Source organism: Lampris incognitus, chromosome 19, assembly GCF_029633865.1.
Source record: "Lampris incognitus isolate fLamInc1 chromosome 19, fLamInc1.hap2, whole genome shotgun sequence".
NCBI lineage: Eukaryota > Metazoa > Chordata > Actinopteri > Lampriformes > Lampridae > Lampris > Lampris incognitus.
The window spans coordinates 3215496-3232925 of record NC_079229.1 but is presented as its reverse complement, the minus strand read 5'-3'; the positions used below and the strand labels follow the sequence as shown (position 1 = coordinate 3232925).

General features: G+C 47.8%; 1 protein-coding gene across 1 annotated transcript in view; it reads left to right on the top strand.

Annotated features, from left to right (window-relative positions):
• The window catches only part of LOC130130102 (E3 ubiquitin-protein ligase HECW1-like), a 100894-nt gene that overhangs the window by 44585 nt on the left and 38879 nt on the right, over positions 1-17430 (top strand). The window contains exons 17-19 of the mRNA XM_056299833.1: positions 14007-14141; positions 14390-14513; positions 16872-16874. Coding sequence (XP_056155808.1) covers positions 14007-14141; positions 14390-14513; positions 16872-16874 — 262 coding nt within the window. The remainder of the gene's footprint in view (positions 1-14006; positions 14142-14389; positions 14514-16871; positions 16875-17430) is intronic.

Sequence of the window (17430 nt, the reverse complement as noted above, 5' to 3'; positions counted from 1 at the left end):
GGGTCACATATAAGTCACTAGTGAGATTTTCAACAGAGTCTTCTGTCTCTATAGTGAAAGGAGACAAGACTTCAGGCTGCAGATATAGTGGATGGACGAATGTGGCGAATGGTAATTACATCTGTGCCAGGTCAGGCCGATAATACTTCAATGAGAAAATTATCTGACACAGTAGATGTGGTTGGCAAGGCAGTCAGATCAGAAACAGCTATCCCTTTAGATAAAACCAAATCAAGGGTGTTATCACTACAGTGAGTTGACCGTAACTGAGCAAACCCAAAAGTATCAACAAACGTCAGAAGGGCTTTACTTAGAGGATCACCAACCTTATTCAGATGAATATTGAAATCACCAAGAATTTGAATCTCATCCAAATGAGTAACAAGACCTGAGATAAATTCTCCTAAAGATGTAAGCCACGTCCATTTCAGGCCATAAAATATTTTTTGCAAAATATGAAAAATATTCTTTGTTGAACTCCTCCTAGATTGTAGTCCAATCTACACAAAACATTGTACCTAGAATATATGGACCCTCTTGATCAAAAGTTATGAAAAGAATTTTGATAATCCAAAAAATGCAAGCGTTATAAAGGAACAGCTTCCTCTGGGTAGTAGTCAGAACAGAAAGCGTTGCATCATCATCGGTGGTCAGATGCAGGGGAGTTGTTACTTGCTTCTTGAGATTACATATTCTGAGCTTGGCACACGTGTCTGTCATTTGTTCGTGCATTCAGTATATCCTAGACAAATCTGGTGTCAGGAGTAGTTCAACTCGTGTTCATAGATCAAGTTAAGTGAAAGTTCCTGGGTTCGAGCCCCGGGGTAGTCCAGCCTTGGTGGTCCGTCCCGGCTCGTCCTCTGTGTGGAGTTTGCATGTTCACCCCGTGTCTGCGTGCTCTGGTCTCCTCCCACAGTCCAAACACATGTAAGTCTGGTGAACTGGCTGTACTACATTGCTCCTAGATATGAATGTTTGTGTGTGTGTGTGTGTGGGTGGGTGGGTGGGTGTGTGTGTGGGTGTGGGTGTGGGTGGGCCCTGTGATGGCCTGGCGGCCTGTCCAGGGTGTCTCCCCGCCTGCCGCCCTTGATGCTGGAATAGGCTCCAGCATCCCCGAGACCCTGAGAGCAGGGTGAGCGGTTCAGCTAATGGATAGATATCAGGCGTCTTTACATTCTCAGGACATTATTACATTATTGGGTGCTACACGTGTCTGGGAGCTGCAAACAGGAGGAAGGTGAATCCCCCTTACAAAAAAGTAGTTTATTCAAGTGTGCTATTAGTATACTTATTTTAAACTAAAAATCAGTGAGTATGCTTTCAGTTCACTTTTTAAGTACTTGTCAGAGGTATACTAAACAAAATCATACCTAAGTACACTTTGCTTATGCTAGTACATTGATATACCTGGGAAATATACTTGAACTTTACTTAAGTTTACTTAATAGAATTAACTCAAGTATACTTGCTTTTTTGTGTGACCAGACTGAGAGAAAAGGCAACAGCCTGTGAGTACGACAGCCGAGGGATGAGATGATTTGGGACAAAACTGTACTGGGTGTTGCAAACGAGAGCACAAGGTGCAGAATATTGAGAGAAAAGGAACTCGCGTTAACCACTGCGACTGAGAGACTGACATTAGAAAGAGAGCAATGGAAACAGCAAGTCCACATACCCACGTGGTTCATACCGTCGCTAAGCAGCAATCCAGGCATAACCAAGTGAGGCAGAGTAATTCACCCAAATTCGATCAGTTTCATTTGCAAATACGGGTGCGACTCAGCCACCTAGTATATTCGCTCGTTATACATTGGTCACCATCTTACAAATTGTTGCATGAAACAACAAAGTAGACTGCCCATGGCATCGGTCTAACTAGACCCTGTAACACACCTCACCAGGCTCTCCTCAACCTGCACGCTGTTCTTGCTACACATCACAATGTCTTCCACGAACATCATCGTCCACGGAGACTCCTGCCTGATCTCGTCCGTCAACCTGTCCATCACCATTGCAAACAAGAAAGGGCTCAGAGCCGATCCTTGATGTAATCCCACCTCCACCTTGAACCCATCTGTCATTCCAACCACACACCTCACCACTGTCACGCTTCCCTTGTACATATCCTGCACCACTCCTACATACTTCTCTGCAGCTCCTGACTTCCTGATACAATACCACACCTCCTCTGACAGCATTCTATAAACCCACAAAGACATAAAGTAGCTCCTTCTGGCCTTCTCCATACTTCTCCATCAACATTCCATCAAAGCAAACGTTGCATCCGTGGTGCTCTCTCGTGGCGTGAAACCATACGGCTACTCGCTGATCACCACCTCTCCTCGTAACCTAGCTTCCACTCCTCATTCCCATATCTTCATGCTGTGGCTGATCAACTTTATACCTCTGTACTTGCTACAGCTTACCAGTATGTTTTGTCTCCACTCCTCAGGCATCCTCTCCGATCCAAGATTGTGTTAAACAATCTAATTAAACACTCCACTGCCATCTCCCCTAAGCACCTCCATGTCTCCACAGGTATGTCATCTGGACCAGCCGTCTTTCCACTTCTTGTAACACGAGCTTTCATTTTTGAAAAGAACGGCTGTGTTTCCGGTATGCGTGTGTGTGTGTGTGTGTGTGTGTGTGTGTGTGTGTGTGTGTGTGTGTGTGTGTGTTAATGCCCTCCAACTTGTCGGATGTTCGCGGTGCACACTGCTGCTACATGTTACTGTCGAGTTTGTCGGTCCTAGATAAAGTTAATTCAAAGACAAGAAGTTGTCCTAGGGTCCTTTTCTTTAAGCTGGAGTTACCACATATTTTTGACGACAAGGTGAACTGGGTTTTCATGGACGTGTCGTCCCATTTTTCTTAGCTGAGCTACGCTACAGTGCGCTAGTTAGCTAGGCGGCTACGCATGAGCGGCAGTGCTGAGGAAGAGCAACACAGGGACGAGGAGCCTCGTGTGCCTACATTTGGGACTATCACCCTGTGGACCCACCATCCGCGGGAATGAGCATTGGGGTAGGCTGCAGTGCAGGCCGGGTGGCAGGCAAAGGTGGGGACCGGGGCTTGCCGACTTCCAGCATCGAAGACTGGTCCAGGAAGATTAACTGGGAGGAGACTCCGGGGTAGATCCAGAACTTGCTGGAGGGACTACATGTCCATTCTGGCCTGGGAACACCTTGGGATCCCCCAGGAGGAGCTGGAGGGTGTTGCTAGGGAGAGGGACGTCTGGAGTGCCCTGCTTAGCTTGCTGCCACCGCGATTCGACCCCGGAGAAGCAGCTGATGATGAGAGAGAGAGAGAGAGTGAGATTGTGGAGGGATATGCGAAAGTGCGAGCTATCAAGGAGGCCCCAAGCCCTATGAGCGTCACTGAACTCAGATCATGTTTGGGCATGGTGAATTATTAAGGAAAGTTTCTTCCTGATCTCTCAACAGTCTTGGCTCCACTGTACAAGCTGCTTCACAGGGACACTAAGTGGCAGTGGAAGGAAGAGCAGGAGAAAGCTTTCAAAGACGTGAAAGAACTTCTCCACTCAGCAAAGCTGCTCATTCACTATGACCCCAGCAAGGAGATCTCCCTTTCATGTGATGCCTTGCCCTAAGGAGTCGAGGCAGCTCTCTCACATGTGATGGAGGACCATCTGGCCATTGTCTTTACTGTCAAGCGTTTCCATCAGTACCTCTATGGCCGGGCCTTCACGATTTGTACGGACCATAAACCACTGATGAGCCTGTTCAGTGAGACCAAATGCATCCCACCGCTAGCCTCAGCCAGGATACAGTGTGGGGCTCTCACGCTGTCAGCCTACCAGTACACTATAGTGTACAGAGCAGGGAAGGATACTGCAAATGCGGACACGCTGAATCGGCTGCCTTTACCTGAGACACCTGCTGCTACATATGTGCCTCCAGAGACTGTGTTTTCACTGGAGAGGCTGTCAGAAACACCTGTGAAAGCAGCCCAGGTCAAGCAGCGGACAGAAAAGGGACCCTGTCCTGTCCCAAGTAAAGACTTTTCTTTTACAAGGCTGGCCCAGTGTTGTGGTAGGAGAGGAGCTGAGACCCTATGCTAAATGCAAGATAGAACTGATCCTGCAGGATGGCTGCATTTTCGTACATCCCCCTGGCCATTCACAGATTGTGGAGGAAATACATGAGACTCATCCAGGTGTGTTGCGGATGAAAATCCCTGCAAGATCGTACGTCCGGTGGTCAAAAATGGATCAAGACCTGGAGAGCAAGGTAAAATCATGCACACCATGTCAGACAAATCAGAGCATGCCACCACCAGCGCCCTTGCACCTGTTGGAGTGGCCAGACCGTCCCTGGTCTAGGCTACAGGCTACATTTGGACTTTGCCAGCCCGTTTATAGGGCAGATTTTTCTAATAATGGTGGATGCACACTCAAAATGGATAGAAGCCCACATCATGAGCAACATCACAGCCCACACAACCACAGGCAGACTCGGGCAAGTGTTTGCCATACACAGGTTGCCGGACACTTTGGTCACTGATAATGGCTCAGTGTTCACCAGCAAGCTGTTCAGTGAGTTCATGCAACAGAATGGAATTCATCACATACGGACGCCTCCTTTCCACCCAGCCTCAAATGGATTGGCATAGCGGGCTGTTCAGACAGTGAAGGAGGGGCTGAAGCGAATGACAGGGGACTCGCTTAGCACTCATCTTTCACATTTCCTGTTTAAATACCGCCTTACGCCCCAGACTGCAACTGCACACACTCCAGCAGAGATGCTGATGGGTCGTAGGCCCAAGACAAGATTGGACCTGCTGCGCCCGGACATGAAGGTAAAAGTGGAAAGGAAGCAGGAAAAACGAGAGGAGGGATATAATCAACATGCACAAGAGAGGCAGTTAAAACCAGATGACCATGTCTATGTGAGGAACTTCAGCAGTAACGACACTCAGCAATGGCTACCTGGAGTTATTCTCAGGCAGAGTGGTCCAGTCTGCCATGTTGATAAGCTGACTGATGGATGTGTGGTCCACAGACATCAGGACTATGTGTGCCTGCATCATGATACAGGCTCAGAGACAGTCAGTTCCACGGAGCGTCCTGTGGTGGGACGGACTACTGGGGGAGCGTGTCTGCCACACACTTTGCCAGAGAGCGAGAGAGAGAGAGAGAATCAGGTAGCGGTGTTGGTGTCCCCCCGAGAGGATGGACATTCTCACACTAACACACAGACCCCTCCCAGTCCCCCAGCATCAGATCTACCTAAAACTCCCTCACCAGTGGCACCTGCTGGGTCCCCGAAGGGGGTGCGCAGGTCACAGTGCACCCGCAAACCTCCTTGACCTCTCTCTCCTTTGACACTGTTTCCCACACCATTCTCGTCAACCACTTATCTGAATACCTAGGCCTCACTGGTGTAGCTCTCTCCTGATTCCAGTCATATCTCACCAACAGAAAACAGTTTGTCACTATCAGAGACTCCAGTTCCACCCTAGCCCCAGTCAACCAAGGCGTCCAAAGGCTCCGTTCTGGACCCTCCTCTTTACCATCGACAGATCATCCACCACCATGGTCTAAGTTTCCATTGCTATGCTGATGACACAACTTTATCTTAGCACAAGACCATCCTCTCAGCTCCCCCCACAATCCCTTGTTAACTGCCTCTGCCAAATAAAAACCTGGAAATCATCAAATCTACTCAAGCTAAGTACCAATAAGATTGAGCTCATGGTTGTCATTTCCAACCTGCTGCTCCAGAGGGTTGAAGATCATCTCCTCGACATGGTTGGCTGCTCCATCTGCCAATCCCCTGAAGTCCCACAACCTTGGTGTCATTCACGACTCCACCCTCACATCCCAGTCACACATCAAATCTGTCACCAAATCTGCTTTATTTCACCTCAAAAACATCTCCAGACTCCAGCCATTATTCTCAGACTCTGTGGCAGAGACCCTCATCCATGCTTTCATAACCTCCCATCTGGATTATTGCAATTGAGTCCTGTCTGGGGTACCTGGCAAAGACCTAGACAGGCTTCAGTATGTGCAGAATTCAGCTGGCAGGGTGCTCATCCACACCAAGCCCTGGCAACACATCAATCCCACCCTTGCCCACCTTCACTGGCTCCCAGTCAAATCCCACATTTCTTATAAAATCCTCCTCACCTATAAAGCCCTCCATGCCCATACCCCCCACTATCTATCAGACCTCCTCAACCCCTATATTCCATCCTGGAATATGCGGTCCGCAGACACGGGCCTTCTTTCCATCCTCCGTGCCACCCTGTGGACTTTTGGGGATAGAGCCTTTAGTGTGACAGCCCCCACCCTTTGGAACTCTATTTCAGCAGAGATCCGCAACACAGCTTTTTTGGACAATTTTAAGACTGCTGGAAACTTACCTTTTTACTAAGGCCTATTGTCTGTAGTCTTTTGATCTTTGTTGTAATCTTTTTTCTTCTTATCTAGTGTAATAGTAGTAGTAGTAGTGCATCCGAGGATACTCGACCTGATGATGATGATGATGACGATGAGTGTAAAGCGTCCTTTAGGGTCCTTGAAAGGCGCTATACAAAATTAAGTTGTTGTTGATGTTAATGAGAAATTTTATATATTTGTTAGCTTATGGGCAATATTGGCCTGCTATTTTGGGACACCTCATTGGTCCTTTTATTTCGAAGCCCTGCAGTATATTGCACATTTAACATCAAGGATCGGCTCGGTTATGGTTAGGGTTAGGTTAACCCTAACCCTAACCCTAACCCTAACCAGATTACCAGGTTCCTCTTGTCCTTGCTGGTCAATGCTGTGATTTGGGCAGCAATGGTTGCAAACTGGGGCACAAACCATCTGTACCAGCCAGCCAATCCCAGGAAGGCCCATACCTCCTTCTCCATGCAAGGTTGAGGGTAGTTTTGGATAGCTTCCATCTTATCCACTTGCAGACGCACCTCATCTCATCCCAGTTGGTAAACCAGGTACCGTGTCTCCTGCTGTGCCCACTCACACTTGGGAGAGGTTGAGTGTCAACCCAGCCTTCTGGATCCTTCCCAGGACCAGTAATAGGTGTTGGACATGCTCCTCCCATGTGTTGCTGAAGATTACCATGTCATCGAGGTAAGCTGCGTTGCAGTTGTCACAACCCCGGAGGACTCTGTCCATCAGTCTCTGGAAGGTAGCTAGTGCGCCACGCAGTCCAAATGGCATCACAATATTTCTGGATCTCTGTGTACATGTAGGGCCAATAAAAGTGTGAACTGATGTGAAGACAAGTTTTGTGGTGACCAAGGTGTCCAGCCCATGGGAGTGTGTTTGCCAGATACATGACAAGTGATCCACAGCTAGCAGTGATTACAAGAGATCTCTGGTCATCATCAACTGTATATAACACATCCTCATCAACAATGAACCTTTCCTCCACAATTCCCCTTGTGTCTTCTACCATCTTAGCAAACAAAGGTTTCAAAGTTTCATCTTCCCACTGCAGCACAGAATTATTTTCAGGTACTTCCCACATTTTATCTGACAGCAAACTCTTTCTTTCAGATTCTGTTGGCCTTAGCTGCTTCTCACAGCAGCGTTAGCGATGGGAGTTTCTTGGCCCCTTAGTGCCACCCTCACACAGACTACAGTCAAGGTCTGGGAGTGGTTGGACACCAGCTGTTGCCAGGGCTCAAGTGATCACAGGACAAGAAGCATTCACATTTTGACCTCCCCCTTCTCCCCAGAGTCACTTTCCACCGGCAGTTCTTTTTTCCTGCAGTAAGTCCATTAGTACAAGTAAGTCCCTTCCCAGGATGATGTTAACAGGCAAATTTTCTACCACCCCAAAAATTCAACAGATAAGGCTGATCGTCCATGGTAACGGTTAAGTCAGCTTTGGGATAAGGATGCTTAGCCCCATGAACACACAAAATGTCCTCTTGTCTGCTGTAAACCACGCTACTGACTGGCACCAGCCTGTGCTTAACCAGAGATATTAAGCTACCGGTGTCCAGCACAGCAGTAACTTGCTGGCCATTGACAATCAAATGTTTACAGTGCTGACCTCTCACTTCCTTATCCCTGGTAGGCTCCACCTCAGGCTGAGGTGCATAGTAAGCACCGTGACCCTAGATTTGCATATGGGACACACAAAAGCTTTGTGGCCTGGCTGCTGGAAATAAAAACCAAGTCCGTACTGGATGCTTGTTGGTCTGGTGTTACCTAGAAGCTCCTGGTTGGTCTCTCTCTTTGCAGGCCTGGGCTGGGCTGGCTGGCCGGTTTGCTGCACTGGTGGAACATGCAGCTGGTCCTCCTCTCTGAGCGTTGAGGTACTGTAGAGCCAGCTTGGCAGCCGCAAGTCCCTCCACTGGCTCATGCTCCTATACCCAGGTCCTCACCTCAAAGAGAAGTACCTGGAGTAGCTGCTCCAAGATGATCGCCTCACCAACCTCCTCCTTAGTGTGCTGCTCTGGCCGAATCCAGTGCCGGTAGAGGCCCTTAAGGCGACGATAGGTCTCGGTGGGGTTCTCGCCAGGTGGTACAGTAGTTGATTGGAACTGCTGCCGGGACATCTCTGGGGAGATGTTGAACCTGGTCAGCAGCACTGCTTTGAGGTATGCGTAGCAGTGGGCTCCCTCCTCGTCAGTGACATGCGGTGAGGTCAGTGGCTGGGTAGGCAGGGGGCATTCACAAATTCTAATGACATCCTTTTGTGCTCTCTAATGTTTTATAACAATCTGATCCTTCTTCCAACTGCCACAGAATCCTAGAATATTGTGCCCCCCTGGCTGAACTACATTCCAAAGGAAAACCGAATCAAAAATATTGCCAGAGTATATATATGAAGTACTTTTGTCTTGTTTTATATGGTTTTTTGATAGCTGTGAAATGACTAAGTAACGCCATTGCCTTTCTTTGGAGCTCCCAAACCATTGTGTATTTCATTGCAGTGCCTACAAACCGCAGTTATCAGAGACTATTTTTAAATATTTATTGAAACATTACCTGAAAAGAACACAAAAACACATAACGAAGAAACATTTGTGGTAAGTATATGTACTTTAATATATGTAAATATATTTAAATTATATACCATTTCAGTAATTCATTTCCAGTATTATGATGTATAATAAAATGACTGATAGCAGAAGTGAGAGTGAATTCATGCCAATCAACTGGGTGCTGAGGTGACAGGACATTGAGATCATGTGTATTGGGGTCACCTACAGATCAATTAAAAACACTCATTTTTGGGCAATACTTGTGAAAATAGCAGTTAGTCACTTGGGGCATGCTTTTACCCAAAACGATTTAGAAGCAAACTTATAGAGTGTCATCCGCATATTAGGAGACAAATGGTGAGAAGGTAAACATGTAACAGCATGTGTCCCATCATTAGTGCTTCTGTGCAGTTAGATCCCATCCTGTTCAGCTACATCACATAACAACTTGAAAACGTTTGGAAAAGAGAATCAACGTAGTCACAACAAGTGTTTAGTGAAAGTTCCATTCCATTATCCAAGCCGCTTATCCCAATCGGGGTTGTGGGATGCTGGAGCCTTTCCCAGCAGTCATTGAGTGGCGGGGGGGGGGGCACACACCCTGGACAGGCCACCAGGCCATCACAGGGTTGACACACATACACATTCACACCTAGGGACAATGTAGTACGGCCGATTCACTTGGCCTACATGTCTTTGGACTGTGGGAGGAAACCCACACAGACACGGGGAGAACATGCAAACTCCACACAGGCTGACCCGGGATGACCCCCAAGGTTGGACTACCCCGGGGTTCGAACCCAGGACCTTCTTCCTGTGAGGCAATTGCACTAACCGCTGCACCACCATGCCACCTTTGTATGGTGAAAGTGAACAGTGTCGCGCAGTGTATTTGGACCCAATTGCAGAGAAGAGGCAGAGGCAGTTGGTAAAGTACCGAGTCTCTTTACTAGACTTCAGCGAAACACAAAATAACAAAAGACTACTGCCAAACAAGGCAGGCAATAACGCAAACTTGAATAAACATAAAATACTAAACTAAGCAAACACTCTCTCACACAGAGGAGGCAGATGAGGGTCCTGGATCCAAGCGCTTCCGCAGACAAACATGAAGCCTCTCCAAGTCTCAACCGGGCATGTCTGCAAAAAACCCAGTCAAATAGTCCCCAGCACAGGTGGATAACATCACAGGCCAATCCAGGAGACTGGGCACAGGTGAACCAAAGCACCAATCAGGAGCTGGGAGAGCCCAGGTCACAGACCATGACAGGTGCACCTGATCACAGGCCAGCCAGTATGCAGGTGCCACTCATACTGGCTGGCTGCAGGCCGGTAGGGAAATGTCACCGGTTGGCTGCTGATCCTCCGGCCAGTGATCGTGTCAGAACAGTAAATATTATTTATGAGTAATTGCACTGATTTGTAGGAATGGAAGACAAACTGAGATGACTTGCACAAATCTGTGAACTTCAAAATGGTTGACAACGTTCAGAGCTGTTTTTGATGTGTTAGTGGGAGATGAACTGTCAATCAGTGAAAAGAAAATGTGGCGTGATGCCTTGAGCCAGCCTGCAGAAAACACGGCAAAACTACAAGTAAAAAAAAAAAACAAAGTGTGAGACTTGGGAAGCCATATGTGACCCATGTACTCATGTCATTCACAGTACCCAGTTTCTCACTTAGCCAGTATCTTAGAAAACACAAAGTGACAAAAGCATAATAAGTGATACTGGCTGCAAAGCATGCATGCAAGCATCCACTGCAGCTAAACACTTCAGTTCAGCTACACAACTGCAAAAGCGCATGAATGTAAGAACAGCGGCGTACATTTGTTGACTCAACATTTGTATAGGTTTTTAAAAATGAACAATAAATATCAACGCAAACTAGAGGTCTAAAAACGAACTGAATAATAATTATCCAATCAAATGTTGTATGGATTTGTAAAATCCATTACTAAACTCAGGTGGCACGGTGGCGCAGTGGTTAGTGCGGTCACCTACAGCAAGAAGGTCCTGGGTTCGAGCCCCGCGGTAGTCCAACCGGGTCATCCCGGGCGTGGAGTTTGCATGTTCTCCCCGTGTCTGCACGAGTTTCCTCCCACAGTCCTAAGACTTGTAGGTCAGGTGACTCAGCCGCACTAAATTGTCCCTGGGTGTGTGTGTGTGTGTGTGTGTGTGTGTGTGTGTGTGTGTGTGTGTGTGTGTGTGTGTGTGTGTGTGTGTGTGTGTGTGTGTCAGCCCTGTGATGGCCTGGCAGCCTGTCCAGGGTGTCTCCCCGCCTGCCACTCAATGACTGCTGGGATCGGCTCCAGCGACCCCGTGACCCTGAGGGCAGGATAAGCGGTTTGGATGATGGATGGATGGCATTACTAAACTCTTCAGCTACACAAACAGTTGCACACCTTTGTAGACTCTACATCTGTATAGATTTGTAAAAATGAAACTTGAATTAAAACCGCTACAAAATAATAGTATAACGAGCTATTAATAATAAGGATGAGAAATAACGAGTGTGTGCAGCTGAGAGGGAAGGTGTTTCAGCGATGGTTGTCTGATGCAGGCCAGCATTCTATAAGAAAGACAACATTTAGAGAATATCATCAAATTAAACATCATATTTAGCCACACTACATGGAAAAACATGTTTACAGATTAATTTAACACTGCCACGAGCATAGAAGTGCAAAGTAAATGGCTTACCTTCACTTGAAGATGAAGTCCATTCACCTGTCTTTCTCCACAAATCTCTCCGTAAGGTGACATGACGTGATGTGACATGACATGACATGACATGACATGACATGACATGACGTGACGTGACCTTGATGGCTCTCATTGGCTCACACTCCTGCCATAAGCAGTGCCTTTCCTCCTCCATTGATTTCACCTTAAGCTACACAATGCACATGTGCAAACTCCAAAATTCACAATGTTAAAGGCGACAGGCGTGGGTGCAAATCCATGAATACTGGGATGCCATCCAGCGCTTTACCTGTGCCCCTGTCCATAGGGTTAGTGGTTGGGTCAGGAAGGGCATCCCACATAACATTTTGCCAAATCAGTATGCAGATTGACCAGACTATACCGGATCGGTCAAGGCCTGGGTTGACAATGGCCGCCATTGGTGCTGTGCCCTCACAGGGTACCGATGGAAACCATAAAATCCGCTCTGGCAACCCCTGAGAAACAGGGAATAAGCTGACAGAAGAAGAAGAAGAAGAAGAAGAAAGGCAATCCTGAAAGAAGCGCAGCCTACCCTTCCCATTGAAAAAGTAGGCGAGGTTGTGCGCTATACGGCGTTTCACTCTTAGAAGTTTAAGGACTTAAAATGGACAAGGACATAAAAATGTCTTTAAAAATACATCATAACACAGCATACGTGTGACTAGAGTGAGATTTTGACATGTTGTTATGAATCTGTGTATGGTTATTTTGATTAAATTATTATAGGCACTGCCTAGCCTGACCGCACATCATTGCTCCTTGTCCATTGTGGTGTAGGCCTTCCCAGACAGCAGTGGAACAAGTCGACATGCCCACTCACTCTCTGGCCAGCAAGGACCAGAGGAGCCCGGAAATCTGGTCAGACTACCGCGGCACAGCCTTCAATACGTTGAAAGCCTGTGTTCTTCCCCTGTCCTTAAGAGTCGCAGACTTCAACAGAAGATTTCTGGTACAGTTGGATGCATCTGCAGTCGGCCTTGGAGCAGTCCTGGTCCAAGGAGACCCTGGGGAAGAACATCTGATCCTGTACCTGATTTGAGCTTGAAATTTAGTATCCCCGATTTGTTGGCTCAGTATAAAAGAAAGCGTCAAAAGGGTTCAGTAACTTAAATCCTGTACTTTTACAACTACAAAACCTGAACACATTCTTTAACTCCCCCTTACCTTGCATTCTTCTGATCGTCGTCCCTTCTCCTTCCAGTTGGCGAGCTCTCTCTGCAGGAGCCTTCCTCTTTCCGAACACAAGTTACATTACATGGCCCATCCGAACCAGACTTATGCATTTCGTCACCTCTCCTTGAGCAAATCCACGAGGGCTTATTGTCTCCACCTCCCCCGCAACGAGTAAGAAGAATAATGAAAGTAAAGGAGCGATACAGCCAACATAACCACAGACAAAACACACTATCACACACTATATGCACTACCGCATCCACACCAACAAGACAGCTGATCTTCAACAACCACAACGCGCACACACACACACCAGTGTGCACTATGGCAGCTACTGCAGCATCTCCAATAGCTCTTCACTTAGCAACCAGGCTGCACACGGCACCGCGTGGCACAAAAACAACTTTCCACAGCTGCTGTAACAATACTGAGCAGTCACTCTCACACCTTCATATTCACTGTAATATAGCCACAGTATCATCAGTGCACCACCTTCAGTGCAGTAAACAGTTAGTTTTGCTGGCCTTGGTAAGCCTATCCAGCTTAGGTGTAGGTCTTCTTCTAGTACTTATTTATTTTTTCTCCAAACCTTCACGTGCCTTGAGAAATAGCTTAGCAACAGGATCGTCAGTAGCTGTGAACGTGGTGGCGTTTCCCATCAGCATATAGCTTAGTTCACTCACAACCCGCCAAAGGCTCAAGCTCAAAGGAGATGGCAACACCAGGGGCGAGCACCGATATGTCACCGGGCCCCTGGGTCATTCTGTCACAACACATCAACGTCTGACTGGCTGATGATAAGGTCGGTCAAAGTTGTAATCAGTTTCTAGCTTTGGGCTTGAAGGAAAGGCTAGCAGTACTGCTAGTGCTGGTCCACGGAGCTGTGGTGCGTTCATATGACATTCCAGTATGAGAAATCCTGCTCAGCCCCACCAGAAAACAAGTAACTGGCTTCAGATGCATTTCAGGCTCACTTCAATTTAACTATAAAAAACACATTATGATTTTCATTTTGACAGGGCCGGCAGAGAAGGTCTTGATGGCCCCGGCAGCCCACCACTGGCTGTCGGTCAGTACCCCTGCACACCATTCCTGACAGTTTTCGTCCATTTTCTTCCTTTTTTCTGTCAATTCTAGTCGTTCTTTGTGGACCACAACAGGAGAGCCACAACCTTCATAGATCCCCGCATCCCTCTGCAGAACAGCTGGCAACCCGGACACCTCACACATAAACAGCATCTGCAGAGACTCCGCAGCTACAGTGCTGGGGAGGTACATATACACACACGTATACACACGACCACACAGCTGCTCAATGTATGTACATGGGACCTGTGCATGACTGCACAGGAGCTCATATATTCACACAACCAAAAAGAACTGGGTGGTAAATACTCCTCTGTGACAAATTAAATCCCTTGTGGATACCATTTCTCAACTTCATCACGTTCAGCATTTAAGCAGTTCATCTTTTTATCGAAGCAGTGTTAAACATATGTCTTCTGTGTTTGCCCTCAAAGGCCTCTGATGTGTCCAGGAGTCGAGGGGCCTCTCTGATGACCAGGCCTGTCAATAGTCTGGTAGCAGCAATACGGAGCCAGTACCATCCTGACCCTCTAGACCCTCTACCACAAGCCACTCCATGTAAATAGTGTTTTTTTTTATACACTTTGATATGATATACACAGAACATGCAAACACACACACATACACACAACATGCAAAAACACACACACACACACACACACACACATATATATATATAGTATATATAATCCAGTGAGTCAAGTAAGTTCTTTATGAGACAGTACAAGCCTGGTTCATGCCATAAGCAATCATCAGCTGTCAATACACCTACTCGGGGAAGACGTATGTCCTTTGTTGGCTTTGAAAGTGTGAAGGCTGCTTCACGAAGGAACGAAGGTATTGTCATTTTCCTGGATGACGTGGCCAAAGTCGGAAAAGTTGTCGAAAATGGCGTCGTGATTCGTCATTCTTTCACCCCTGTTCTCCCGTTGGTGAACCTGGCTAAAAAGGTCACTATTTCAAACGCACCTCTGTTTAGTAAAAATGAAGTGTTGGCCACGGAGCTGTCACGTTTCGGGCAGCTTAGTTCTGCTGGGGTCCAAGTCACCAAAGCTGAGACACGTTGTGTGTCACAGGAGACAGGTTTTCATGACCCTTAGGGACAGCACGGGGGATTTAAAGCTGACTTTCACTGTCAAAGTGGACGGTTTTAGTTACAACGTGTTTGCCACCTCTGAGACGATGAAATGCTTCGGTTGTGGTGCAGAAGGACATTTGGTTCGGTCTTGTCCTGAGGCCGGAGAGCAGGCCGGCTCGAACCCGCCTGAAGCACCGCAGCCTGAAGCCGAGTCTGACTCGCCTGGTGCACAGCAGCCTGAAGCGCCGCAGCCTGAAGCCGAGTTTGACTCACCCGGTGCACAGCAGCCTGAAGCGCCGCAGCCTGAAGCCGAGTTTGACTCACCCGGTGCACAGCAGCCTGAAGCACCGCAGCCTGAAGCCGAGTCTGACTCGCCCGGTGCACAGCAGCCTGAAGCGCCGCAGCCTGAAGCCGAGTTTGACTCGCCCGGTGCACAGCAGCCTGAAGCACCGCAGCCTGAAGCCGAGTCTGACTCGCCCGGTGCACAGCAGCCTGAAGCGCCGCAGCCTGAAGCCGAGTTTGACTCGCCCGGTGCACAGCAGCCTGAAGCGCCGCAGCCTGAAGCCGAGTCTGACTCGCCTGGTGCACAGCAGCCTGAAGCGCCGCAGCCTGAAGCCGAGTCTGACTCGCCCGGTGCACAGCAGCCTGAAGCACCGCAGCCTGAAGCCGAGTCTGACTCGCCCGGTGCACAGCAGCCTGAAGCGCCGCAGCCTGAAGCCGAGTTTGACTCGCCCGGTGCACAGCAGCCTGAAGCGCCGCAGCCTGAAGCCGAGTCTGACTCGCCTGGTGCACAGCAGCCTGAAGCGCCGCAGCCTGAAGCCGAGTCTGACTCGCCTGGTGCACAGCAGCCTGAAGCGCCGCAGCCTGAAGCCGAGTCTGACTCGCCTGGTGCACAGCAGCCTGAAGCACAGCAGCCTGAAGCCGAGTCTGACTCGCCTGGTGCACAGCAGCCTGCAGGGAAAGCAGAGGAGACCGAGGCAGACATGCAGGACAGGGAGCAGAGTGAGGAACAGGACCGAGCTAAGAGTGGAAATGAAGCCGACAATGCCCAGACCAGAGAGAAACCGGAAAAGTGCAAGTTGACAGAGGAGAAGGAATGTGACAAAGGTAAAACAAACTGCGGTCAGAGTGTGGAAAGTGTGGTCAGTGAGGAACTGGTAGATGACAACATGTCTGCGGAGGAGGAGACTGGTTTTTAACGGCTGAACGCAGTAAAAGGAAAATGCCTGACAAAGAGCAGGGGGATGCCGAGGCCAAGAAAGTGTTGGATGATTCATCGGATGAGGAAAGTGAGTGGACACCATCACAAGAGGATGAAAGCCTTTTTTACCCCCTTGAGAAAATAAGGACATGTTTAACTGAAACCAAAGGGCAAAGGGCGGTTAAAACTGAGAAGTTCTCCCCCGATTTGAGCTCTTTGGTCAGGTCTGTGGCACAGCTGAGGAAGGACGAGGGGGCTTCCACTGACCAAGAGGTTTACCGGCTCAAGAAAAGTACAACAAAAGTCAAAGCACAACTAATCGTTGATGATTAAGACAAAATGGATTCGCCTCATATTGTTCACATGTGTTTTTGTTGTTGCAGAGACAACTTCTTTCCCTTTCATGGCTGATTTGAGAATAGGGTCTTTAAATATAAATGGAGCCAGGAGCGATGGGAAAGGGCTTCTCTTCTCAAACTGGCAGAAATGAAGGGGTTGGATGTGGTCTTCATACAAGAAACTCACAGTGATGCCGTGAATAGAAGTCAATGCTTTTCTTTCTGTTACTGGTCAGGGTGTGAGTGATAAATGTCTTCTTTGGTTTTACAAAGAAACTGTTGTCCACTGCTACCTGGAGTGTGTGTGCGCCTGGTAACAGTGTTCATGTTGTTGGAGAGTTTATTCAGCAAGGTAGGGGAGGTTTTCTCCAAGCACATGTTCATTCTGGGGTTTGTGTATAAACAAACTATAAAAGAAAAATGTCAGCTGATGAATTTCATCCTGGGACAAGCAGAAATGGCCATATGTGTAAGCAGAAAGAGGAAGATGGAGAACTCAGCAGACACTGATGTAAAGCTGCTGTTGACTAGGATGGTGGAAGCCAGGATGATGATCGACTTCCATTATTACAGAGAAATGAAAGATACCCAGCCATTCAGTGGTATTTCGGCTCACGGGGACGTGTTGTGCTCAGTAAAAGACATCCGACTTGTTTTTTCTGGAGAATTGATGTGATTTACTTTTATTTTTGAATATTTATTTATTTGCTCGTGGTTTGAATATGATTGTATTTTAAAAATAAAAGTTACTTTTTAAAAATCAAATCTCTCTTTCTCTCTGTCTCTCTCTGTCTCTGTCTGTCTGTCTGTCTGTCTGTCTGTCTGTCTGTCTGTCTGTCTGTCTCTCCCTCTCCCTCC